Here is a 16,994-nt window from a genome sequence, read left to right as displayed (position 1 = left end):
CATAAAAGGAATAATCTTTTAGTGAATTGTCTACATTGTTAAAATGATTTAGTCATAGTCATTACGATAAAAGTACAATATTGTTTATTAACATTTACGATTTCAAACTTGTTTTCGAAATTTGAACTGAAAAGGGTCAGTTGCGGTCAGTTACCCGAACCCGTTTACGATTACGTTTTTGAATGTGTTTTTCAATTCGTTTTTGCAGATAACTTCAGCATCGTGGTACGTTGTGCAAGTGTGTGACCTTTGAAAGTTTGTTCGAAAATGTATACTCCAGTACACATCCGGGGCTCTTCAATTAGAAGACCGACACTTGACACTTGAACTAGAAGACCGACACTTGAATTAGAAGACCGATTTTTGAATTAGAAGACCGACACTTGAATTAGAAGACCGATTTGTCGTCATCGGCCATGGTACGCTGTCACGTGTATGCTGGAGTGACGTAGAGAACGTAAAGGTACATAAGGTCGACAAAGCAAAATGGACTTGTTTATATCATTCAGTCTCCTGTGCGTCTTACTCTTGGTAGCTCCAGACATCTCACGTAGCAGTATCCACCATGGACCATTGACTTTACTGATTTCGTTCGACGGATTTCGATGGGATTATTTACAGAAAACCGAAACTCCAAATTTTGATCAGCTAATCGCAGACGGGTCTTTTGTTCCCGATGGCATACTGAGTTCATTTATTACGAAGACTTTTCCTAACCATTTTACCATTGCAACGGGTATGTGGGAGGAAAGCCACGGTGTTGTGGCTAATCAAATGTATGATCCGAAGCTAAAGGCGTACTTCATCATCGGTGGAGAAAATAGCACAGACAGTAAATGGTGGGATAACGGTGCTGAACCAATCTGGGTTACAAACCAACTGCACGGAGGTCGAAGTGGTGTTTTCATATGGCCAGGAGGTGATTCAACAATCAAGGATACTCTGCCTTACCACTACACGAACTACAGTAACACAACACCTTTTAAAACACGTGTTGACAGAATTATCGACTGGTTCACATCAGAAAAAGATCCGATTAACTTAGGACTGCTGTATTTCAACGAACCAGACCACACAGGACACTATGTTGGTCCAGAATCGGAGGAAATTAAAACAGTTATAGAGATGTGTGACAATATCACCGGGTATTTGATTCAAAGACTGAAAGATGTTGGTCTGTACGATCAAATGAATTTAATAATAACAAGTGATCATGGAATGACAGAAATAGATAAATCACGTATAATTCAGCTTGATGAATACATTAACCCTGAACTGTATGACCTGGCAGACTCAACTATAGTGACTGCATTGAATCCGTATGACCGTAAGTTTAAAATTGTACAAGACTCTCATAGCCAGTCTGAGATTACTTTTGCCAAATTGCTGCACTAGCTGTAACTAATGTATTACTTCTCTAGCTGATAACCAACAATATTGTTCAAAAAGCAATAATTTTACATTTTACCCCTGATACTTACATGTCGATTTTATCCATAAATAGAGCATATTACAGTATAAACAGTTTAAAATTTTGATCACGTTGAGGTGGGTTATTGACCCCAAAATCGCATTGACTGGATTTATTCTGCAATATACGATGTGTATAGCTACACAAATATGTTACCCACACTCACACTCACAGGCCATGAGGTGATTTAATGCTGTTCAGGGTGAACGATATCATGAGTCATTATGTCTCCCAAAACAGTGTCATAAAACATTCCAGGTAAGCTAGTGCACAGGGACGTGTAATATTTCATAGACTGTTGTTGTCCAGGTCTACAGACTAAATAATAAACAACCTTTTGACTATATATTCCTACCTGTAAGGAGAAAATATTCTACTAGTATAGAGATTGATACATTTGTAGCAGCAGGATTCGTACGATATTTTCCTAAGAAAACGGCATTCTAAGCAATAATACGTGCCCCTGTGAGCTAGTGCATCAGTTTGACCCTTTATTTGCTATACTGTATTTGGTAAGGGCCAATCTCTCATTGTACGTACGGTGCACCCTCAACGATTACTTATAAAAAATTCCATGACCAGCGACAGCGCACTGTCATTGAGAAAGTAGATGCTTTACCGTATAGTGCAAGGAGATTGGACTTGTAGTGAGTACATAACATATAGTCACATTGATGTATTAACATACAACTTATCGAAAGTAGCCAGTCTGTGAGAGTCTATACGGGCCACACCTACCCAAGGAAGATGATTGGGAATGCGCGCCTACTATAGGTCACTTTTCACAGAAGTTACTTAGAGTGTCATAGATCCGTCAACAAATCCCTAAACATTGTGTCGATAAAGATTTGTATCAGGTCCAAGCTAAACAAAATGTCTCCAATCTTCGATTTAAGAGGAAAAATTGTCTTCAAATGTTGATTAAAAAGTATAACGGATATAGTACATGTATGGCATCTACGGTCGTTGGATCACCAAAAATCATTGCATAGCGCTCAACGATCAGAAATGAGTACACAAGATGTTTTTGAAGCTAGATAGGTGGCATACTCCCGTCTAAAACTAGTCCGAGTTCGACCCCCCCTGTTAATAATCATAACCCATGGCAGTAATTCGTGACACAACTTGACATTATCTGAATATCGTAATATTTTGGAATTTGAATATTATAATTTAATAGCAGTGATCAACCTAAATCCCAACAAGAATTTTTTTCTGAAATAAATACACTGTTATGATACTGCCGATACTTTTCTCTCTCTTTATTTTCAGCGAAGGATATTCCAAAAATTTATGATTCTTTGGCTAATGTTTCCCACATGACAGTCTTTTTGAAAAATGATGCAGAACATGGCATACCAGAACGTCTCCATTACACCAACAATCCACGTATTATGCCTATCATAGCCATACCTGACGAAGGATGGTGTATTATAAGAAACATATCTCAATATGATACGATTATCAGAGGTAAGAGGCAATTGGGTATTTAGTTTGGATTTTTAATTTATAAAACAATTTTATAATGGGGCTCCTAATTGAAAAAAATCAAAATAACATATGTCAAGTCCTTGTTTGTAACTCAATAAATAGCTTATGATTAATAAATGTGTTAAATGTTTGTTATTGTACGTGTAATAACAAACTTTTTTACACAATTTATAGAGTTACAAACACAGACTTTGTTAATGTTGTTTCACATTGATTTTTTCAAGTAGGAAGCCATGATAAAAGTTTTATAAATTAAAAAAATCCTAAATAAATATCCAATCTTCGTCCGTATGGCCACTTTAAAAGTTTTCACCAGGTATATTGATTAAAATATCATCTTTTTAAAAATGGAGCACAACTGCAGAAATAAAGGAATTTTTATAAACTTTGGGTACTTGAACGTCGTTTCATGATATTACCCCTTTGACACTACGCGCAATTAATTTCAGAGAAACGCCAATTTGGAGTATTGATTCGTTTGGGTTTTTAGCAATCTGTTGTTCCGGAAGTGATCGAATGCGCTATGCGACGACCACTCCCTGAACAAACAAACAAACAAACAAAACGAAAAGAAACAACAAAAAGCGAAGGAACTTGAGGTAAATGAAGAGCCGTATTCACCACACCATATTTCAATCAGATTGGGTTTTAGCTGCTGGCCACATTGCCTCGTGGGAGTATATATGTATACATGTAATTGGATATATGCATATGTAATAGGTTCATGATGAATATTAATGAGTACTAATTGCTTATTACCTTCTGAATCAGTAAAAAGTTCATGAATATTTATTCATGTAATTTTAGTATTTGTTACTAGGCATATTGAGATTTATCATATTTTTGCATCTATTCACATGACTGTTACCTTTTAAAATATACATTATCACTCTACTGTTTCTATGGACGTGGTTTTAGTTGCTAGGCATATTGGTGTCTTTCTTTTGAACTTTTTTGTTACATTTGAGTGTAAATCACTGCTGTTCGCTTTGTACACGCCACTGGCCTTTGGCCATCGTTGCTAAGGGCGTTGTCATAGAAGTTGGGAAGCTTATTAGTACGGTTCACCTTTTAACTAAGGAAAATATTGAAGCAAAGGCATCAAGAAATAGTCTGAATAGGGTAATTGATTTTCACTCCAGTTTAGCTATAGATTAAAGTAAATGTAAATTGCTAATGTTTTTTGTTGAGCCACGGACAAATTAAATTGAATGTACGTCACAGATTCAAATTATCTGTGGATTGTGTTCATCCCAAACAGTATGTTTTGAATTACTGTTGAAAAGAAAACTAAAATGTCGATAAATTGTAGCTTTGGTCTAGTTTAGTAAATATTTTGTATTCCCAATGAATCCGTAGTGAATATATAGTGCAAAATGTATACCAGGCAAGGATTGACGGCTTTTACAAACGACCATTCACACAGTTCATTTTTCTGCTGACGTACTGGAAAAAGTGTAATAATGCTGCGACGGCCGGACATCTGCCATAAAGAGGCTAGTGTGTTTACAACAATGCAAATGACCAGACGTTAGAAATGACAAAGGTAGGGATAGTCGTTTAATGATTTCGCATTATGCTAATTTTTTTAACACTTCACAGGTCAAAAAGGCAATCATGGGTATGACAACACTCTGAGATCTATGCATCCATTCTTCATTGCAAGTGGTCCATCAATCAAGAAAAACTTCACTTCAGATCCGTTTAAGAATGTGGATATATATCCTATGATTTGTGAGATTATGAATCTGAAACCTGGTCCAAATAATGGAAGTTTAGACATTGTGAGCAAAATGTTAAATGTCAGTCATTCCGGACATCACCATGGATACGAACATTTCAAAATATCGCAGCACATTTTAGTAGGTAAGTATGGAGTGATTGAACCATTGCTAGAAGCAAAACAAAATATTTATATCTTAAGATAATGCCAACGTCAACACTACACGAAACGTTAATTTTGGTGTCTAGTTGGGAAATCGTTCAAAGCAAAATGATCGCTTCTCTGCAGTATAATTTGGGTAAAAATAATGTCAATTTTGGTTGTGAAACTTAACTCCAAAACTAGTGGGCAGATTGGTCTGAAATTTGCTGGAAACATATTTAGGGGTTGTTAAAAAAGCGGTCTGTTAATGACATGATGAGTCCATCGGTTATATGCAAATTAGGTCTAAAAATGTGTGTTTTTCGTCAGAAATCTTTAATTCCAAACCTACTCTGTAGATTGGGCTAACATTTCATGGGGATACATTTTGGAGATGTGTAGGTGAAGAACTATTAAGCGTGTAATGATCTCATCAGAAATATGCAAATTAGGTGTAAAAATATGAATTTTGGTAAAAAACTTGTATCTAAAAAAGTACTTGGTCGATGGGGCTAAATTTTCATGAGATGTTTCTAGATATGTTATTTGAAAGATGCTTAATTTGTTTGACACAATTGATCCTAGCTACCATGACCACGCTCAACCAATGGTCAGTATATTTTGCTAAAATAACCTCATCTGGTAGGCAAATCAGTAAACATTCAAAAAAATGCAAATATCCCTTGCAACAGACCACGCCCATCGCAACATCCAAATAAATGTATATCGCAAAAATCACAACAGGGATTAATAGACAAGTTAATAAACATTCAAAAACAGTATGCAAGTATGTCAAGCAACATGACCACGCCCATAGCAACAGGAAAATAATAGTACATCTCAAAGTACCAACAAGGATTCAGAGACAAGTGAACAAATATTCAAAAATGTAATGCAAATATGCCTAGCAACAAGACCACGCCCGTTGCAACAGCCAAATTATCATATGTATTGCATGGAAAACGGATTAATAGACAAGTGAATAAACATTCAACATTCAAAAATGTATGCGAACATGCCTAGCAACAAGACCACGCCCATAGCAACAGCCATATGGCTATGTATATTGCAAAAGTAACAACAGGACTGGATAAGCAACTGGGTAATCATTCATCAAATGAACGCCTATTCCTTAGTATGGATATGGATCAGCATGTGGATAAACAATTTTAAAAGCTGTGTACTTGTGCTACAACGTTAACGCCATTGGCGCTATTTTTTCTTACTTTCTAGGTGTGAGTATCATTGCAGCAGTGTCACTCATCATTAGTCTAACACTGATTGTAAAGTGTATCCGTAAACAAAAACACCATGTGGGAGACTACAGCTACCACCCAGAACAATCATCACCAGATTTTGAAAGTAGAGAAGCCCTTTTATCACAAGATGAGCATGAGGCCTAGTTTAGTGTTCTGAATGAAGTTTATTACTGAAACAAATTCATCGGTGCTACGGAGATAGTGATGCATCACTCTAGGTGTTTGTATATATCGAACAAAAATTCTTACACGTTGGCAGTAGTGGGATTGCATGTCTGTGTGTGTCTTCCAAGATCTTAAGCGGAGAATTTTGCAAAAATAATTGTGATCAGTGCAGGTGTCTGGAATAAGGCCGGATGAAAATCACAATCTGTGAAAATATGTAGAATATGGATGCTAAATCGTTGATTACCATGTTTTATGTACCTCAGAGGTAGTGAAAGGTACGTTTAATATGTGATATTTTGTCTGGTACTCTATCAGATGTAATTTTGGATAAACTAGATATTGGTGATAACTCCAGTAACCCCCTTAAACATCTTATATCTCAAGGTGTAATCGTAATTATCAGCCTCATCCCTCATGGGTTCAGTGTAATACAGAAGGAAACCGATTTACTATGTGAAAACATGTGTTGTTCGACAGAATCAAACTGAACGACACTCTTTTTTCTTATAGCGTGGTAAATTTAATCCAACTCATTAACATAATTCATGACACGTATAGAATTTCTTTTGCAGTCCTTGAACTCCTTACTATACAATTAATAGTTCTAACAATGCCAAAACACAAATAATAATGTCATAGAAGATATGCATTGACATTAACATTGTACGATAGTTTTATCGAAGTGTTTTGTAACATAAGAGAAAAGCTTATAAACTGGGCTTCTATTATGGCACTTTAAATGTGTGCCATTTTTCTTTTAAAAATCTCCTGTATTCATATGTTTTATGAAATCATTGTAGATCAACAGGTCGTTGCCCTTTCTCATGTTTCTCACCTTTTAGTGTTACTCTGCCATAAGGTCAAACACAAAATGTGTGCTTACGTTTAATAATCCGGCCGACCTTCGTTTAAGCAGGCAATCCTAAATATATTAGATTCCGAATATGAACATTTATAAAGTACAGTCTGCATATTATGATATTTTGTTTGTTAACTTCCCTTCACATAGATGATTTTCTTCATCCATTCCGTTTACACTCTATCAAATTATGACATAATTCTGAGCGACGAGTATCTTGTCTTTTAATCGAAGCAATTTCCCAAGGAATGAACAAAAAGATATACAAACAAAATAACAATACAAGTGAAGGGTACATTTGGCTTGAATAGGCCCTACACGCCATGGTGTTTGGTGTCCATTTGTGTATGGGCAGAAGTTAACGGAGTAATAGGGTTACTCTTTGTACTTGTTTTGCATTTGTGTGAAATAAAATTAAAATATAACAAGTGGCAGTGTTCATTCTTTTTCACATTAGCTGAAGAAATATGAAAAGTGCATGTTAAAATCTCCTCTGAAACGGAAAATCACTTATCGATGCAATTCGCTTAAATTGTACATAACTGTATATGTAAGGATGAAAGCTTGAGAAAACAAAGAGCAGGCGTCTGGGGCAAAGCGTCAACATTGCTGAGAAATATGCAACTTGAAAAGTGTTGACACAAAAGCCATACTATTTGCCATTGCGGTGTCTTTATTTGGAATTTGAATCTACGACAGATGCAACCAAACTAATGGGTATAAAACGAGGGAAACAAAGATGAAGTGAATTTTATCCAGCTGTATTTCTGTATGCTTAGGGACCAAATAATATCATATCATCTACCCTGCAGATTTCACGATACACGGTTCGTGTAAAGTAGTCGGTGTTTAGGGTTGCATAATCGCAAAAATATGCAGCGTAGATAAAATTCAACCTCAACTTCGCCATTGTTCCCGACATGAAATAACTACGATATCAATCCAAAACGTTTAGCAAGTTGATAAAAACCTATCGTCTGACCCATACTACTGAATCTTCAATTCATGGAAGACGTAACGAAAATTATATTCTAGTTCATACATGTGGACTTTAACAGAAAACGTTACTGCACACATTCTAGCTTCCTAGTAGCCTGTTTAAGGTTGTCTTCATTCGGTTATTAATTGCGCGAAGATATCATCCGATTGTCCAGCTACAGTATTCTATATGTCACGTGACCTTCGGTACATTAATCCATGTCTGAAAATTAGAGAAAACATCAATGACAAGATTTGAATTTTTCACGCCCTTTCTATTTGAATTCATAAGCTGGAGTTGGCTATGTCCTGAGTGTTGATACACCACATAGATTTAATCAACAGAACAAGAGTCTTAAGTTATGTTGACCTGCGTATCATATCTATACTTTCAGCTTAGTTTTCCATTAAAACTCACCTCGTAGCCTATTAAACTACCGGATAAGACGGACTGTCCGCGATACCACACCTGTTTCCAGCGTTCCTAGCGATGTTGATGTAGCCTCTTTCACCCCAGATAATACCCCAGCTGTTGACAATAATACAGAAATAGCTTCACGGTATCACAATAAAGTACTTGACCGTATAATTGTGGCTGGAAATCCCGAACAATGGGTCTGTTTTGGAGCTCAGTATATATGGGTAGATGTTTTGAACTTGGGCTGCACCCCCCCCCCCCCGTCTGAAAAGTTGCCTTATACAATTCAATATCATTGTGTCTTTTATAGCACACACTTTTATAAACATCCACTATTTAACTATGAGAAAATGGTCGAGTCTAATAATTAAAGATAAGACGTTATATTAATTTGCTAAAATATCTTATGGGTAGGATCAGTCCAACTGCACTTAGTGGGGGGGGGGGGCACCACATGTCTTTGAAACCAGGTCTTGAATTAATATATTTGTTGTACTACACTTCTGACGTCCATTTTTTGACAGACTGTCAGACACAGACGGCCATTGCGTCCATTATAACAAGGCTCAAAAGCTAAACGTTACCTATTCTTAACGATCCAGTATTCTTGTCCTAAACCATTGCTACCATAACCAACCGTCAACACAGCATGACGTGTACCGTAATAACTAGAACGACATGCTGGATCGTTGTAGATACCTGTGTTTAAAATGTAAAATAAATCAAAATACTAGAACAACCACACACTTTAATTTAGGCTAGCTACTATGCTAGACTGTCCGGCTATTCAGCTAACTTTAAAGCAACTACAGGTCGCTTAGTGCCAGAAGCGTTGTCGTGAGCCTGTCTGGAGCTGCAAGCTCTCATCCTCAGCTTTCAAGTTGTTCGGCAATATTCCATACGTATATCTGGGTCTTTCTGGAATAGTATTACTATTAAAACCTGTAATTAATGGTGGATGATCGCTAAGAATTACCGTCGTCAATTGGGGACTAGAGGCGGCCTAAATGAGTTCACAAACGCGATGCTATAACTATAAGCGAACGAAGTTCGCATGTGAGGGCTTGCCCGAACAGTGTAGCGAATGTCATTTTCAGACCGGACATTCCATTGAGATTACGATAAGCGGTGGGTTGGGCCATATATGCATATATGTACTTTAATATATTCAATCTCTGCATGCAGGTGTTGACAAACACATTTATGTCATTACTATGTCTTATCAGTTTATGGTAATTGTGTTTGATGAGTGTGTAGACGTTGTCACTCACACATTTTAGTTAACGCATTGGTGGTTATTTTTACAAGCCCCTCCTTAAGATGAATATGCATGAAAATTTAGCTATTGTCCTCTGTTTGTGCTTGTCGCTAATACGGTTCTCTGATTGGCAGTTATTTATATCTTGATGACATTCGCTAGACCTCGGATGTTCCATCCTCGATAGCGTTGTTCGGCTGTGTGTCGTATTTTATCGGAAGAACATCCGAGGGCTAGCTGATAGACAAGGCAGACATGAACTGTACACGGTTTGTTACCTGATCTATTTAAAGTCGAGTTGTGCTCATTGTGAACCCCTACATATTTCGAATTTTGAATGAATCATATACATGTATAATTGTGTCTGACTATCCTCTAATGTGATGATCTGGTGGTGATTACTTTATACAGTTGGCAATTAATCATACAATATCTAAAATTGGAATGATCCTGCCATGCATTTACTTACACTGCACTGGTTACTCACCCGAGTGATAGAATTTGAAGGTATACGGTGAAGCATCTATGGAGACGGATATTGGACCAACAGTTGCTACAGCCTGTTGGAGAGCATTTTCGGAGCCCGAAAGTACTGTTCCATAATCTTTGATTGTAGCTACAACTTTTCTTTTGTTGTATTTGCAGTTATCGTCCTGAGTGAAATAAAAGGAGCAGATAGACAGTCAGTTTGATATAATTAGTCCTACTATTCGCATATACAGAATGTATGTTGAAGTGGTCCTATGGGTGAAAACGGTGAATTTCACTAGTCAGGTCAGGTCAACTTCAAGATAGATATAAGACAGCGAAATATGGCAAAGTCAAGAAAATGGGAATGGATGATACAATGGTAATACGGTGTAGGAAGAGAAATGTGTCAATCATGGTGACGTTGTCAATGAGCTCTAACCCTATAGTCTGTAGGGCGCCCTCACATATCGTTCATTCCCTTCCAGGCAGAGCAGGCTGATGAGGGCCAAGCAACGCGACGTATCTTACAGTCTAAAATGAGCTTGTGAAAATTTGTCTAAACGCCCTTCATTGGACCTTGCATACTGGTTATTGCGCTTAATGTAACCACTTCACAAACTTTGACATTCGAACAAACTCTAAAATTAGCATGTGTTTGCGAAATATGGTGAAAATCGTTCATTTTTATACAAAAAACCTCTGTCGGAATCCTCAGCTGCATGAACTTCTTTTAAATGTATAAGCAATTAAATTTATAGTTAGTAGTCATATGTGAAGATTGCATTACATATTTCGTATTACCTGCTCTGTGTATGGATAAACTTGTCCCGACTCTATGCCGTATTTCTTGATGTAGTTAAATGCCTTTGTCACAAAACCCCCGTTACAGCCATGATTACCAAATGACGATGAACAATCGACCAATTGTTGTTCACTAAGAGCAATCAGCTTACCAGTCTTCTTGTAAACTTGACCTTCTAGGGACCCAGCCTGAAATGCCAAGTTCAACCCTCTAAATAGTCAGGAGTTACTCCCAATAATTGTCTTTGTTCAGCCAAGGAAAATATAATTGACTTAAGGGGTCCTTGTACGAGTCACTGGACTCATTTTAACAACCCTTAGGTCACAAGTATTTTCCGGCTGAATTAAGAACACTATTGAAAAATAATTATATATATAACATAATTATACCAGCACCAGTAATATCCAAGGAAAGTAATGGCAATTTCGAACGTTTTGACTCAGGCCAGTGAATGATACACACATTGTCGTGACACAGACGCGTGTAAAACGACCAGAGTATATATTCCATATTTTTTTGTTCAACATGGCTGCTGTATGGTATAACATTTGTATATGTAACACACATTGTGACTTTATAAACACCTCTACATGCATGGATTCTACTATCTAAATTAAATATAGAGAAGAAAAAACTTGAATAAAATCACCGAGTCTATTAATCTATATAATTTATAGTATAGTGTTAATGGCGATGTATGCCTTCCATGACATTACAATTATCTTCTGGCATTGTTAGAACAACTGATTGCCTTGTATGGATTCCCCGACAAATTTTTTATACGTATAGAATATTACGTCATCGCATAATACCAGGTTTGAGTTCACACCATTGCAAGTGATAGTTACGCATGCTTCAGTAAGTAGAATACCACGAGTTACCTTTAAATACGCAGTATAATCTTGCCCCAAAACGTATAAACCAGCTTGTGCCCCTTTATTTAATTCATTCTAATTATTCACAAAAAGATGACATCATGCATATTGGAAAGACGATTTTCGAACTTTTGTAGCACGTTATTGAAGTCTAGACAAAATGTACAGATTTTGTTCGGGTTTAAAATTTTATCCCTTATCATCTTGAAAAACTTTTATTTTCTATTCAGGTATACTACTAATAATTCTGCCAATCAAAAAAATACAAAAAGGTAGGCCACCACCTAGTATGCAAATTCGGTTTTATTCCTGGAAATCGTACATACAATATCAAAGATATTTAAAAGACAAAGTACTCACGGCACTGAACGCCCAGCACGATCCACAAGAACCCTATAACAGAGATACAAGTATGATTGCTTTAATAAGGTATTTGACGGATAGCCATTGTCTTAGATCTGTAATATGCTGGAATTCTGTTGCATCATAATTTGATAAATAGATTTGAGGACAATTCTTATGAAAACACGAAATTCTCCTGTCTTTCTATAACATGTACAAGTCTTTAGCGCTGTTCAAAAAAGGGCATAATATATATCAGGGCTAGAATTCCTGCATATTTACAAGCAATTGTTATTTCCGTTAGAGATACACGGCATAATGGACAATAATATGTGGTTGACCATGCAGTCAATTATCATTTCAATTTGTAAGACATATTACAGATATTGACAAAGTTCAAGTTAGAAAAGCTATTATCACCATCCAATCACCACCACAGCCCATGATATCGACGTGCGTGGCCCTTCTTGACAAAGGACTGGGTTGATTCTTTCTTTCTTTCTTTCTTTCTGACTCTTGTGTCACAATAATCATTTTCACCTTACTCAACCCGTTTTGCCAAACACACGTTTAATTAAATTAAGATTAAAGAATTCGAACATACAATGTATATAAATGTACATGACTTGTTACATTGCCGATATGTCGTTATACATTTAGCTGTGTGCATGCGCAGTTATGTCAACATGCAGTGATGTCACGCAGGATGGCATTGTGACATATATTAAAGTCAGTTTCAGAAGTGTCAAGATTTCCGTGACGTCACATCCTGTATACATGATGCCGGATATCTAGCTAGGGTCACTGTTTTGTATGTGTGGGCATTTACAAAAGACTGTGAAACATAATGACGTACAGTTTCACTTCCTTATGTCATCAATCTTGATTTATTGTTCACGGTATTAATTTATATTTATTTGGTACTCGGGTGTATATATCGTTCTTAAACAAACATGATCAAATTATAACATTTTTTTATGTAACACTGATAAATTGAATTCTTGTATAATATCAGACATCTAAAATGTAGAGTTGTATTTTCATGGCGAAAGAGAATTAACGAAGATACTATTATCTCACATAGTTCTACTTCCTTGTCACTTTAATAGTCAGTGCATGTGGTTTGTTCCTAATGTTTTCCCGGTTCTTGATTCTAAAAAATATAGGAAGAAGGAATGTGAAGAAACCACGCTGTGTTGCCTCAATTGGTTGCTATTAAACATATTGCAGCATATGAGTATAAATATATTAATAAATTTACCTGGTTTTTGACTGAAGTCACAAGACCCTTCTGTCTCCAATCCACACTGTCCGGTAAGGTTATGTCACCAAGTAACGGAAATGTAGGCTCTTCAAAAGTATCTGTGGTGTTTTCAAGACTTAGTACACCTGCAGAATACATCCTACCGAATTCAATATCTGTCTGCAAGACAAAGATTTAATTCATATTTAAATACGCACGCACACACACACACACACACACACACACACACACACACACACACACACACACACACACACGCACACACACACATTCTGATCTGATGTATGATGATTTGTTATTAAGGCGTAAGCTATAACTTTATGAACCCCATTGAGTTGAGTTTTGCTGAACCAATCCAGATTTCGTTTGTGTTTATATATAGTTACGTACGTAGAAGGCAAAAGGCATAACCGATTGTTTTATTTATTTCTCTTAAACTGGCGTTTTATCTAGAGATTGATTGGGGTATAGAGGAAGTGTGATAGAGGGGAATGAGGAAATGAGATGTATATGAACTGAGTTAGGTCTTTAGCAGTCACATGTAGATGAATATGGTTATGGTGTAGAGGGGGAAGAATGACAAGTAGAGACCGAGTCATATCATCTTGAATTAAAATATTAATATGTTACATCAAAATGTAAACTACATTCTGCGTTGAGCATAGTTCACCATTGTTTCTTTTTATATCATGTATCAGCATGCTTAGATTGACACTGCACTGACCTATCAGTAAGCAGTAAGAAACTAAGTCTTTTACGACAACACAGGAGAATATGGGGGTATGATAATGGAACTTTGAGATTTGGATCTTCTGGCATTTGGTTCGCCTCATTAAGTGTTCGTTGTGATTTCTACATGATTATCCTATGTCCATCTTTCCAAAAAACGTTTATCTCAAACCATTGGTTTACTAATAGACACTATAAAAGTCTAGCAGGTATGTATTAAACATTCCTGTAACAGCGCTGTTACAACAATGCCGAACATTAATGCTGCAGCAGGGTAACCGAAGCCATGCATGTACCTGGCCTGTTCCTACACCGCTAGCGCTGTTACAACAATGCTACAGCGCCGTAACAGCACTGTTGGAACATTGGTGACTCTACAGTAATGTAACTCTAAGTTAGTGTATCAGCTATGGAACATTCAGGTTACATTAATGGCCCAACAGGCCAGTTATATTAATGCTACAGCTCTGTAACAGCCCAGTTATGTAACATGTATTGAGACATTAAGTGGTGTACTTAGCAGGGTTTGCACTTTCAGATATCACGTGATGACTAATCGTGATGTCACTGTTTTACATTCAGATCAAGCATGAACTAATCTTTTTTGCTATCTTCTTACCAGGTCTCCAAACTGATTCATTGCAAGCCGAAAGGTCTGTCTACCAATCTCATACTCCTGGTTATGACGGCGGATTTTTTCCATGTTATTTTTCCATATTTCCTGACGATGATGTTCTTCACTTGCCATGTAAGTTTTCCCTGTATTAAAACATATGACATTGGCATATATTGAACATTAATGTCATATAGCTCATGGTCACGAAAGTCATTCGAAACATATGGGGCCAATATAGGGGTCCAAAGGTATAGTAAATAAAAAAAATCGGAGAATTGAAAAGTGTCACATTTTCAATCAAAATTACATCTTCTTTGCCCTTGTGGTTCTTAATGTCAGCAAGATTTTCCAAATGCGTAAAAAGTGTGCCATTAATTGATGTACATACCGTGAAATGTCTTCCAGTTCTCCCATTTTATGTTTGCTGGTATCGAAGAAGAAATCACAGAGCCAACAAACAGTGTGTAAACTAGAACCTTCATCTTCCAACTTAGATTCACTGGAAGAAAAAATATAATGTGTTCACAAGTTGGAAAAAAATTAGCCATAAGCTTATTTCGCAAACAATAATATCTGCAGTTGTTGTGATTGAAATAAGCTTTGTCGGTGTTTACGTTTGTTACAAATAAATGGGGAACTGTGGCATATTTTATTTTGAACGGCAAAATACATGTATACGCCCTGCAACTATTACCGTTGGTGTAGAAGTTAGCACCGCCGTGTAGAGGGCATGGAGTGATTCAACACACACCACTTATTGATGTATTGCTGGCCTTATATCAGATCATAGAACGAAAATAATGCTAATTGATGTGTGTATTAACGGACAAAAAAGGAAAACTAAAAACAGCTAAGGTCGCATATTTGGAATTGTTTACAACTTAAAGAAAAAACCCAATGAATTGTTGAAATACGTTAATTTGACATCTATGAATAAAATATACGTTATCATTAAATAATATCCATTATCACTTACCTTGTTCACTTCAATATACAATTTCCTCCTATGGTTAGCCTGACGAGGACACACAGGACATACGTCGTCTCGTGGCTGTATGTAAGGGGATTGTATTCTGACCAAGTTATCAACACATAATTAAAGCCTGTCATCCGTAATCGAAATATGGAAGTGCTCCGATGGTAAATGGCGTTTGGGGTCAAATGACGTCATTGGAAAGTCTCTGTCCATACTGACGATAAGGGGATTTCTGAACGTCTAGAAATTACAAAAGAAATGTAGTAACGTTATTATTGTGTTTGACCTGACCTAAGGTCAATGTATCTTTGATAGACTGAATGGGTAAGTTTGCAAACAAAAGGTATTCGCACAAACTGTCTTATTTCTTTTATTTGTTTTCTCTTTTTAAAATGTTGTGACAGAAATCAAGGTTACTCCATCACAGTCGTGATTGTGTGTCAACTCTGTTGTGAAAAGTGTACCGCCAGAGACTTCATGAAACCAGTCTATGTGTACACTATATGCACACGTCACACGCTACTGAATACACGACGGGGAGTGACCGAAAGCGATAATGTATAAGGAATTATTCTAAGAGATATATGTTTGCCTTTGTATATGCTTGAATCACACATTTATATCCAGAGAGACTGACAATCCGTTACAGGTATATGCAAACTTATTAAGATGAAAGTAAAATAAAAATAACAAATAAAGAACTTCCACAAACATTTTAAAAGTACATTTTAGTATGGCAAGCTGTTTAATTTAGATAAGAGGAGAAGAATTGACAAGGTGTCTTAATTTAGTCAATAAAGAGATCTAGATAATTATATATACAACTGAAAGAGAGAAACATAGTCAGGGAGAGAGGTAAAGTGTTATATCACCACAAATATCAATGATTCAATTGATCAATATCACACACAAAATAGGTTTTAGTTCACCACAAAAATGAATCATTCAATCGACCAATCAATCATTCAACCAAATACTAAATCAATCAATAAATCGATCAATCGATTCAATTACATGCTTGCTGCTCCCGGTGACAATACAAGCGAACAAAAGTGTCTGTACGCACTCCATTAGCTCTAGACATTTTGCCTAAAATGCAAGCTCACATGTACGGTAAGTGAAGATGATACATTGTTACTGACATAGAATGACA

General features: G+C 36.5%; 2 protein-coding genes across 3 annotated transcripts; one reads left to right on the top strand and one right to left on the bottom strand.

The window, feature by feature from the left end:
• Positions 1 to 430: 430 nt before the first annotated feature.
• Positions 431 to 7,471, top strand: LOC144433452 (ectonucleotide pyrophosphatase/phosphodiesterase family member 5-like). 2 transcript variants are annotated; one of them, XM_078121770.1, is made up of 4 exons: positions 431 to 1,327; positions 2,744 to 2,941; positions 4,565 to 4,828; positions 6,060 to 7,471. In XM_078121770.1, exons 1-4 carry the CDS (start codon positions 487 to 489, stop codon positions 6,227 to 6,229), a joined length of 1,473 nt encoding a protein of 490 aa, XP_077977896.1. In that variant the 5' UTR covers positions 431 to 486; the 3' UTR covers positions 6,230 to 7,471. The 2 variants fall into 2 exon arrangements, with proteins under 2 accessions (XP_077977896.1, XP_077977897.1); XM_078121771.1 differs by lacking the exon at positions 4,565 to 4,828.
• LOC144433453 (cathepsin L2-like) lies at positions 7,320 to 16,013 on the bottom strand. The gene is made up of 10 exons (XM_078121772.1): positions 15,842 to 16,013; positions 15,254 to 15,364; positions 14,869 to 15,008; positions 13,518 to 13,679; positions 12,275 to 12,307; positions 11,039 to 11,227; positions 10,254 to 10,419; positions 9,093 to 9,207; positions 8,509 to 8,619; positions 7,320 to 8,313 (listed from the first exon to the last, which is right to left on the bottom strand). Exons 2-9 carry the CDS (start codon positions 15,345 to 15,347, stop codon positions 8,520 to 8,522), a joined length of 999 nt encoding a protein of 332 aa, XP_077977898.1. The 5' UTR covers positions 15,348 to 15,364; positions 15,842 to 16,013; the 3' UTR covers positions 7,320 to 8,313; positions 8,509 to 8,519.
• Positions 16,014 to 16,994: the final 981 nt, after the last annotated feature.

This window comes from Glandiceps talaboti, chromosome 3 (assembly GCF_964340395.1).
Source record: "Glandiceps talaboti chromosome 3, keGlaTala1.1, whole genome shotgun sequence".
NCBI classification, from domain to species: Eukaryota; Metazoa; Hemichordata; class Enteropneusta; family Spengelidae; genus Glandiceps; species Glandiceps talaboti.
Note: the sequence above shows the minus strand (reverse complement) of the source record. Positions and strands in the feature narration are given on the sequence as shown.